This window comes from Equus caballus, chromosome 9 (genome assembly GCF_041296265.1).
Source record: "Equus caballus isolate H_3958 breed thoroughbred chromosome 9, TB-T2T, whole genome shotgun sequence".
NCBI lineage: Eukaryota > Metazoa > Chordata > Mammalia > Perissodactyla > Equidae > Equus > Equus caballus.
In genome coordinates, this window is record NC_091692.1 from 18,331,894 (window position 1) to 18,343,340 (window position 11,447).

Below are 11,447 nucleotides of genomic sequence, written 5' to 3' on the forward strand. Positions count from 1 at the left end.
ACCGGACGGTGTGATTAATGACTCTCCCGCGACAGAGGGGGCGGCATCGCGAGGCCGCAGCCTGGGGCAGCCCCTCCAGTGGGTGCGGACCTGGGCCTGTCCTGCTTGCCGTGCCGGACACCGAGCTTGGCCCGCATCACGCCTGGCCGTGGGGACGGCCGCGTAAAAGGCGGGCCCAGCCAGGGCTGGAAGCGGCCGTCGACTTCGGCTAGACCAGGATGGTGTGACCGGCGCGGCCCTGGCCACGCAGACCCGGCTCGACGCTCCTCGCCCGCTCGCGCAGCGGAGCCGAGCCCCACACGGCCGCTCTAGGAGAGGTGAGGGCACGGCCTGATCCCCGCGGCGCTGCGCGGTCCCCGGGCCCGGAGGGGGAGCGGGTGCCTCGGTCTGAGGTGAGGCCAGGGGCCCCCGACTCCTCCCACAGAAACCACCCTGGGCTCCCGCGTCGCCCCGGGGTCCCAGGCCTCGAGAGCGAATGGTGCGAGGGCGGCCGGCGTGGGCACCACGGGCCATGGCGAGGCCAGGGCTTCCCGCCACGCTCGGTGAGAATGACCCGCACCGTCTTCCCTGCGGGACTGGCCGGATAACGTTCTGGAAGCGCGAAGAAGTTCCGAACCGGAGCTGTGCTTCCGAAATCTTCCTTCCCCTGCACAGTAGCCCTTTCGCTTAATTTGTCCGCGAAAAGTAAAACGGGCACCGCGCCGCTGCTCAGCCCTCTGAGCAGCCCCGGAACCCTCAGGCCCCACAACTCTCCCCAGACGCCCGGAGGCAGCCGCGCCCCAGTCCGAACGGACTCCTGTCTGAGAACGCCCCGAGCCACGTCGGACGGCCGGGCCGGCGCCCGGGGAGCGAGGTCAGCCTCCCCGGCGTCAGCCCGCCCGGCGCCCCGGCCTCACCGCGCCTTCGGTCCTTTGCAGGGCGCGCGGCTCGGGAAGCTGCCATGGACCGCGGCGGCCCCGCGGGCAGCCCCCTGGTCGCCAGCAACGAGTCCTCGCCCCCGGCTGCCGCCACCTGCGACTCCAGCCCGGGGCGGACCGGGCCGGGGCCGGCGGGCCCCGGCGGCGGTGCTCGCGCGGGGGGCGGGCGGCCGGCGGCAGCGAACGCGGCGCGGGAGCGCAGCCGCGTGCAGACCCTGCGGCACGCCTTCCTGGAGCTGCAGCGCACGCTGCCGTCGGTGCCGCCCGACACCAAGCTGTCCAAGCTGGACGTGCTGCTGCTGGCCACCACCTACATCGCGCACCTCACCCGCAGCCTGCAGGACGACGCCGAGGCTCCTGCCGACTCCGGGCTTGGCGCCCTGCGCGGCGACGGCTACCTGCACCCTGTTAAGGTAGGCGGTAGGGCGCACTGCGGATCTGTGGCCGGGAGCAGGGCACCTTGACCCGCCCGATCTGCCACCGCTTGCTCCGATGCCACCAAGTTCTCACCCCTGCACTCCCTGGGGGTGAGGCGGGAAACATCTGAAGAAGGAGCTTGGCCAGGGCACCGGTAGCCAGGTTCCCAGTGCAAAAAGCTGCTGCTTAACTGTTCGCAGGGAGTGAGGTTAAACCTGGGGTGGCTTGGGTAGGGGTGTCTCACGCCACCTATAGGAGGCAGCCAAAGGATGCCCTTCCTAGGTGAGAAGTTTCTGGGAGGGTGCCTGGTGCGATGCTTCGTTGCACGTCCTGGGAATTTTTAGTACAGAGTTACATTTATGAGCCTTTGAGAGTTTTTAAGTGTTTTTAATTTACGTAATTATGCTTCCGTTGTGGTTTTTAGCAGATGTTTGAAAAGTCTCAAGAATTAAATGCAGTGATGGGATTATCTGCCCCTAAGTAATGCTAGGAAACCACTGCTGAAAGTTTTTTTGTGAAACTAGTAAGAACGAAATGAGACCGTTCTGTATCTCCATTGAGTAAATTTTCAATCCTTTTAAATAAAGGTTAATTATCGTGGACTAGACAGCTACCAAGAATGTTAGAAAAACTACAATGTGTTTATGTAATTTTCATAATAGCTTGGCATATATGTTGAGTGAGCTGATTAAATACTATATTTCAAATTCGGTAATGTTATTAACCAAGAGAATAATCCATTTTGTATAATCTTTTTACATTACGTGTAGGTAGAATGATCAGGGTTTTCATTTAATATTTTGTGTATGATTATGATTTATTACCTGTATTGCAGTATTTAGACTCTGCATCGTCCTTTTCTCCTAGATTTAATTGCTTTGAAATCCGACATTGGTCTGGCTTTCTGTTCAAAACGCATCGTCTTCCTTATATTTTCTAAACCTAAATTTTCAAAGTTTTAGTTCCACCATTCTGAAGAATTTTGCCACACATACACAAATACAGAATTAGGACAGCCTTAAATATATCCATGTTCAATAAATTATTGAATAATCATATTGAAATGCAGTAAAGCACACCCTCTAATATTAACTGAACTTAAAATTCTGTGATGAGGTTTAACAAAATTTAAGGGGTTTTATATTATAGTGTACATTAGATTGTTATTCAAATATATTATTAATATTAGATTCCTTTTGATTCACATTTCTCATATACTCTAAGAACATTTGTTTTAACTTTAGGTAGACTTTAATACAAAAAGCATCTGTTAAATGCCTCTTTATGGAAGATACAATTCAGATGAGGAATCAAGTTGTTTTTCACGTTAGTTTCTGCAGTGCTTTTTTGAAGGATAATTTTAGAACCATAATTTTCATGTAACAATAAGCTTAACAAGAGTTGTTTTGCACTTGATTCACATACTAAATATTTTTGTAGTCTTAGAACTCTTTTAAGAAAAATTAAATCTCATTTGTCCTCTGAATCAATTATTTTGATTTTAAAAGACAACTCTAGGGATAATGAAATAAAGTCAAAGATTACCTGTTAAACATGAAATTGATGGTGGTTGAACAAGTGACTTTTCTGTTTTAAAATCATTTACTGAGTACTTACTGTGTACAAAGCAGTGTTAGGAGAGTGAATATGATGAAGGATAAGGCTCAATCTCTGCCATAAATGAACACATAATAAAGACAAAGACAAAAATACAAATAACAGAACTTAAGGGAGAATGTTGTATGTGCCATCGGATAGCTTATAACCAGGCGCAGTGGAGGCTCAGAGGAAAAAGATTTTATATACTTGATTGAAATCACCTGTAACACATTATTTTACAGACACTACCAAAATGCTTAAATATTAAGTCTATCTTTGATTAATGCAAAAGGAATAAAAATATTCTGATTTTTTTGTTAACTAAAGGTGTTGTAACCCTTAGTTAAAAAGTGTTCCAAAATGACTTTTTCTGCCTTACAATAAAGTGTTACTAAGTCTTACTTTGATGATCAAGGATCCATTAACCAATATCTGAAGAACATGATTTTGAATCATTGGTCCTTGTTATCAGCATTGGGCATTTAGCATTGTTGGGGATTTACATTAAGAGTATCTCAAATGAAACGGAAAGGTTTAAGAGCCTGGGATCCTGAGGCATAGTCTAAAACAGCAGTTTTTATCCCTTTGAGATGTGAATGATTCTGATCAGCACCAGTGTCCCAAAGGGCAGTGATTCTCCAAGAGAACAGGGGTATATTTCAAATTCTTACATTGGGAGAAAAGTACAGATGACTTTATTAATTGCATAACCCTTTGAGAATCGTTGATAATATAGGTAAACAATAGTTTTAAAAATAAATACAAGATTTTATTATTTTGGGGGTCGACTCCAAAAACCAAGAGTGCATTTTTAAGGTCTTCAGTTCTTGTTAATGATATGCTTCCTAGACTGTTCTAAGCCTAATGAAACTACATAATTTTAAATATACCTTTTTAGTAAAGTAGAGGTCAGAATTGTGTTAATGTACACAATGCTAAAACAGACCATTGAAAACTGAAATGTAAAACAGTCAGCTGGCCTTTTTGGAATGATGCTGACATGCAACCTAACCAGTATTTTATTTACATTTTTATTTCTGACTCTTAAAACTATTTATGTGTCTATATTAAATTCAGTTGAATAAAATCATTAGAAGCCTTTTTGAAAATCCAAGGGTACAAAGTTATTAAAAAGGAAAATTTTATTAAGTCCATGAAACATGAGGCAAAAATCCACATAGACATTTTTAAGTTTGCTTCATTAATTACTTGTCTACTAGCAAGGATTTAAGGAACAGATGCCTTCATTTGTCTCTATGCTTGGCTGCATAATTTCAAGTGATTCTCAATACAGTGGAACCCAGGTAGCACGTGTCAGAACTACAAGGAAGCATTCAGTAGTATTTTGGTTCTACTTGTTTTTAGATGTATTTAATTCACATAGAATTCTCAAATTACATTTGAAGTTTGAGCATGAGATTTTTTAATGCTCATGAAAATGGTGCAGGAGTTTAAAAGATTGAAAAACACTGTTTTATACTCTGCCAAAAATTCTGCACTTGAAATTGACCACACTATTCACTACACATATTAGTCTTCTCAGGCTACAGTAAAAAAATACCACAGACTCGGTGGCTTAAGCAACAGAAATTTATTGTCTCATTGTTCTGGAGGCTGGAAAGTCCAAGATCAAGGTGCCTGCCAGTTCATCCCTGGTGAGAGCTGTCTTCTTCCTGTCTTGCAGTTGGCCGATGTCTCTTTCTCAAAAAAGAGGAGCGCTCTCTTCCTCTTCTTAAAAGGCCACTAATCCTATCATGAGGGACCCACCCTAATGACCTCATCAAGCCCTAATTACCTCCCCAAATACCATCACATTGAGGGTGAGAATATCAATATAGCACTTTTGGGGGGACACAAACATTCACTTCATACCGTAGCATTATGGCACTGGATTCTTCAATATAGTGCAGGATTTAAACCTGATCTACCGATGCAGGTCCTGACATGTTGGAAGAACCCCATGCTAGTTTCTAAAACACTTTAGGTTACCAGTCCATGGCAGGGATCCCAAGAACAGGACCAGTTACAGTAATACACCCAGAATGCATAAGAATGCACATCGGTGATTTAAAAAAAAAAAAATGAGGCCAGCCCAGTGGCCCAGCGGTTAAGTTTGCATGTTCCACTTCGGCGGCCCATGGTTCACCAGTTCGGATCCCGGATGCAGGCTTACCACTGCTCGTCAAGCCATGCTGTGGCAAGCGTCCCAAATAGAGAATAGAAGAAGATGGGCATGGATGTTAGCTCAGGGTCAGTCTTCCTCAGCAAAAAGAGGAGGATTGGAAGCAGGTGTTAGCTCAGGGCTAATCTTCCTCAAAAAACAAACAAGCAAAAGAAAGTAAAAAAAAAAAAAACCATGAAATAGATTTGCAAAAATAAGTGTCAGTCTTATTACTGTATCACACGTAAAATACAAAGTTATTTATAAGAAAGTTATATAGGAGTGGATCATTTTAAACACAAATTTTATATTTTATCTATGTTTAAAGTGTAGATTCCCAGCAGAATGATCTGAATTTAGGACTCTTAAATGACCTATGTTGCATGAAAGCAAATTTACTTATCACATCTGGAGGCATAAATGTTGGATTTTTGTTGGTTGCTAAGAACAGAAACTTTCCAGATAATATCACATGCCTACTTCTGTTCCTTATGGCTACGTTTTACCCCTGGAAAACCAGTTTGGGTGACAGTAACTGTATTGGGAAGTACAGTGAAGGCTTATGTTACTCCAGGTAAGATCTGACTACCTTATGCTCTAACCACTTCTGAAAAAGAGGTCCATTCTGATTTAATTGGTCTGGAATATGACTTGGCCATCAGTATTTTTTAAAACTCTTGGTGTGATTCTAATATGCAGCTTGGGCTGAGAACCCAGAACTCTCATGGTCTTTGGATTGTTAGTAATTGTACCTCTTTTTGAACACTGCAAGTTATCTGCCATGCATTTAAGAACATTCCGTGGTGCTGTGTAAGCAGCAGTCTGCCTGTGAGTGTTTGCTGATGAGATAGCCTGCTGCTCACAGCAGCATTTGCTCTCTGAAGAGTGTGGGGAACCCCATTGCTGACCTTTGAGAGTTGCACTTAGTCTGAAGACTTACCTTTGTATAAACAAAAAGGAGCAATTCTCCGATTAGTATTCCAAGGAAATTAGAACTAAATTGATTATATGCTCCCCCTCCCCCCAAAAAATGTTCATTCTGAAAGTACTATATATGTAGTACATTTTTTCGTCGTCATGCCTATTTGGCAATAAATTATATTGTTTGAGAGGTTGTGTATTATAAAGATGAATTTAGAAAAGTCACAATCAGAATATAAATATGATGATTAGTGAAAGGTTAGAGCTGTGTGATGCCAATACATCCAGACATTTAATCTGGATGTTCTATCTATATAACACCAAACATTCTAACATTTGAAACTTTCAGATACTGCTTTTAGCTAGATAAAATGTTTGGATAGTTGAATTAGTCACTCTTCATTGTAGTTCTTTGACAAGTGTAGACACATAATACTTACCGTGTATACCTTTTCATAATATCTTTAAAGCCAGGGATCTTGTTTTAGGCTTAATTTTGTGTTGGGTTTAGTTTGAAGTTAAAACGTTACGGGTAGATATATTTTCCTACTGTTAACTATATTCGTTCTCCATGATTTCTTGCAGTTCTTGTTCACATGCACACATATTATTTTATACAATTATAATCAAAGTCTGGGTATATTTTTACTTTTATTGTTAGCATTAATAAGCATTTTTTCATGTTCCTTAGGCCCCATAATTACAGTTGTTACTAGCTACATAATATTGCATTTGCATTGAGGTATTTGGAATTTTTAATATTATTACTTCAGATTATATCTGTCATAGATACTAACTTTTGGATTCTTGTTTAAATATTCTTTTTCAGAAATGGCCCATGCGATCAAGATTATACATTGGTGCTACTGGTCAGTTTCTGAAGCATTCTGTCTCTGGAGAAAAAGCAAATCATGGCAATACTCCAACAGATTCACAGCCTTAGGCTCTCCCCTGATGGCGCTGGTAAAAAGTAGTGTCTATTGTTTTTAAATAGTATGAAATCATTCTATATTTATTGCATCAGACATAACAAACGTCATTTCTGAAAGTTTACATATGAATCCATAGTTGGGTGTTTAGATTTACTTGTCTAATCTAAACAAATGTGGAATGAAATAATCAGTCTTGCATAAAACACCCAGCTCATCTACTCAGTGTGAGAGACAGTCACTACTATATAGTGCAGAAGAAACTATCGGGAAAAAAGGGAAAGACACACAAAAGCAAACAATTGTGTATATATTCAGAGAATACACACATTTTCTGTAGTGTATCCGTTACAAACTGGAAAGCTAATATCTATCAATTCAGTCTGCCTAGTTTAAAAAAATAAAAGCTGTGTTTGTAATACACCAGTATTTCGTTTTTGTGAAAACCAGTCTGTGCTTAAAGTTGGTCTAGGAAGCCATTTCACTTGGAAGAGGTGAGATCATTTATTCAGTTTTAACTGAATATGTGTGAAAAGACTGTTGAAGTAATGTGATGATGCAGTAACTTCTATAACTAGTTAATTTTCCCTCTTAGAAAACTGGTTTGGAGTGTTAGAAATGGTTTGCTTCATAAACCAGGGCTTGGCCACCTTCCTAGAGGATTGTTAAATATCTTACTATGTTTCTAAGTTGTGGAAGGCATTGGGAATCCCTACAGTCCAGTGTGAACAGGAGCTGGGGGCGTCCTCCCTGGTCACTCCATATTCACCCCACTCTCTTTCAGGTCGTGGACTAGGTGAGCAGGTGCAGCTGCAGCCACCAGAGAGAGAGTGGCATGTTCAGGCCTCTCCGGGCCCTTGAGTGAAGCCCTTGTGAGCCTCATAGTCGCAGCTCTGGCCAGGCTCCTCTCCCCTTGTCAATTGCTGTTCACAATCTACCTTCTTAGCCATTATGAAATGGGGGCAGTCCTCTGATTTGGGAATTCTGGCACTGATCTGCACCTTGAGCGAGTCTGAGGACAGAGCGGCCATCCTGAGATTCATTAGGCCAGAGCAGACCCCCCTGAATCTGCCCTAATTTGAACCTACAATCAGGGAAGGCCCTCTGCCGTGGGCCTCTCCCGCCACCCTGCACATCATGTGCCCAGGGAGCAGCTGTTCTGCCTGAGTGCACACTTGGTTTCAGTTTTCAACAGGAGCTTGGGGGTTCTAGCCGTGAAGCAGAGGTGTTTCTCAGGGAACGCACTGGATCTCAAAACAACAGGGTGCAAAAGAAATCATCAGTCTCTTTTGTCATGTCTTTGCTGACTTAGATTCTTTATCTCCCTTTCTTGTTTTTCTCCTCCATCTTTACTTCCCGTTTCCAACTGTAAAGTTCATTTATTTCTCAATAATCCACAGTTTTAAAGTTGCTGAATGTGATCCAAAATTAGCAAATAGGAAGTATATTAATGGACTTGGTTGAATTAGTATAGCAGTTGAACTGCCATTTTATTTTCTCCTCACCTCACTCTTCTTCCAGCTTTTGGCAATGAAATGAAGTAAAAGACCGTTTGAAGGCAAACGCTGTCATTCGGTTGATTCAGCGAACGTGGCCATGTTTTGGCTCATATCTGATGGCTAGTTTGTAATTTTTATTTTAATGTGAATATACTCCTTGTAATGTGACCCAAGCATTTCTTTGAAAGAAAAGGCATACAATAAGAGCTGTCTATGTATTAATATGTAGCACAAATGTTTGTACATTTGAATATTGGTGAATATATTTACCCCACTCATATAACATTGAAAGGAATAAAAAGTAAATTGAAATGTGGATTCAGCCATTCGCTATTATAAGTTATTGGCATAAAAAGTGCCAAGAATAATCTTTTACCTTAAGGAATTAAATCAGAACTTTTTTAAAGTTACCTGAAAATGAACTGTAAACACTAAATTTGATAGCAAGAATTTAAGAAAATTGGTTTTCTTGCTAATAATCTATTTGGCTACAGTTTTTAAAGTGTTTAATTGGGGAAAAATGATTTTTGTTGAATGAATTATCGACTTTTCTAAATCATCCTGTTAAGTAGTTAGTTAAACTTTGCTTTTGACAGTATTACTTTTTATTTCTTCTTGTCCAGTTACAAATGTTTTAATGCCAAAGAAGTATATTTCTGTCATATGTTTTCATGACATTTTATTAAAATGCTAAATATTCCAACAGCTTTTGGTAGGTTGGAAAATCTTAAAGGAGAAATTGCATATTTTCACCCAAAGGTTCAAAGGAGTATGCTGTTTTAATTAGTGGTGCATGGTCAGGAAAAGGTGTTTTACTAAAATAAAATAAAGCACTAATCTGAAAATTAATTTAGTCTGTTAAATTTGCCTCTGTGTCTGGATATTTAACAAAAACTGAAAGTGCATTTGAAAATCTTTTCAGAAGATAGATACCTACTTGGCATTGGTTTCTTCACCATGCTGTCCTTCATGGAGTATATAAAAGGACTGGGAAAAGGGTATATTTGGATCACAGCATTTTTCCGTAATCTACAAAGGAAATCCTCAGTTAAATTTCTGTCAATTCACTCACTCTCTCAGTGATATGACATACATTTAAAAATCTCCTATAATGATAATTTGGGAGGATAAGGAAATGCCTTTTTAGAGGCGTAGCCAGTTCCAGCAGACTTCAGAAATATTTGTTGTTGGGGCTGGCCTGTGGCTGAGTGGTTAAGTTCATTCGCTCCACTTGGGCGACCCAGGGTTTCGCCGGTTTGGATCCTGGGCACGGACATGGCACCGCTCATCAGGCCATGCTGAGACAACGTCCCACATAGCAGAACCAGAGAGACCTACAGCTAGAATATGCAGCTATGTACTGGGGGGCCTTGGGGAGAAGAAGAAAAAAGAAAGATTGGCAACAGATGTTAGCTTAGGACCAATCTTAAAAAAAAAAAAAGAAATGGCCAGTTCCAATCCTGCGTATATGGAGATGGAAGGAGACCTACCAACAAGATTCAAGTAAAATATATATATGTATTTGTTGTTTCTTTTTCTGATTATGAAAATACTTATAGTGAAGTTTATTCTGTGTCAATTGTACATCAATAAAGCTGTATTAAAAAACGTATGTGTACCATTTAAAAAAGTAAATTTAATAACAAAAAGGAATGAAGTGGAAAGTAAAAGTCCTACAGTGGGGGTGGTGTTTGGGACAGAGTAAAGGTGGGATATCCCTACTACATGGTACTTGATAATAGAAAGAGTGCTTTTGCGTTTTTACGAGGCTTTTTTGACCCAACTACTTTAATCTACAGAGTTACAGATATCCTAAACAATGGTTTTCTTATCTGTTCATGGAGACTTTATTTAAACTTAGAAGAAGCTGTTTGAAAAGAAAATAAATGCTGATTGACCTCACTGCAATGCATAGTAATTATTTTAGTTGAAATTTCTTCTTAGGTTAAATTATTCAATATTTTCTCTTTCTCTCAAAGGATCTCATTTTGTATTCATGAAAGCAACTAACCAGTTATTATCAATTAAAGAGAAAGTTTTCAGGCTTTAATAAGCGTGCTCTCTCTCTCTCTCTTTTTTTTTTTTTTTTTGAGTGGGGAAAAGTAATATTACATACATTTTCCAGCACGTTATTTAGTCTTTTCTTTAGGTCTCTGTGTATCACAGTGCCATTCTGAGGAAATAAGCCTCTATTGACAAAACATCTCTGCAGTGATCAACGTGGTTCTCTTAGAAATCAACACATGAATTGTATTTGACATCATTATAAGACAGTTCTTGTTGGCTTTATATAAAATTATATTGTTCTTAGCTGGCAGGGAGAAGAAATTATAAGTCAAACAGATGGCTTTTGCTCCAAATTTGTATATTGGATATCTTATTTTGAGAGGATGGCTTAATCTAAATGCTCTTTCCCAATCATATACAGGTTATTGCAAATTATATCAATCATGTGTTTTATTTGAAAAGCTGTGAACTTTGGCTCCTTCAGCACTGGCAGATTCCATCTTACTCTAGAGACAATTTTTTTTTTAATCATTGCTCAAGGATCTGCTAACTACAGTCTCCCAGATGATTTACAACTAGTAGTGTACTATTGCTGTCTTTATGGTACACAGTTTTGATTTTTAGTTGTTTTTGTTGTTATTGTGACATTAAAAATATACAAAAGCTAAGATTCCAAATTTTTAAAAGCACTAGGGGAATATTATAAAGTATATCTCAAAAAAATTACTTTTATTTTGCTGTATACTGGTAGTTGGTGGTCTTATATGTGATATTTTTTTTACTGAAAAAAAATAAATGCCCCTTAAAGCCTATAGATTTGCTTCCCATAAACTTTGAGTATGACACAGATGGTACTGCAGCACAGTTGGGAATGAGGGACATTAAGTATTCTTGCCTAACTACATAAACCCGGGAAGGGCTTCCCTTCCTATGTTTACACAAGTCTTAGTTTCAACCCATAAGAGAAACTAGCTCAGTGAAATATGCCTCAATCACT

At 40.6% G+C, this 11,447-nt stretch overlaps 1 protein-coding gene across 1 annotated transcript; it reads left to right on the top strand.

Annotated features, from left to right (window-relative positions):
* The first annotated feature begins 42 nt into the window (after positions 1-42).
* Positions 43-9,292, top strand: TCF24 (transcription factor 24). The gene is made up of 3 exons (XM_023648505.2): positions 43-317; positions 918-1,330; positions 6,845-9,292. The coding sequence occupies exons 2-3, from the start codon at positions 941-943 to the stop codon at positions 6,956-6,958; spliced, it is 504 nt and encodes a 167-aa protein (XP_023504273.1). The 5' UTR covers positions 43-317; positions 918-940; the 3' UTR covers positions 6,959-9,292.
* The last annotated feature ends 2,155 nt before the right edge of the window (positions 9,293-11,447 follow it).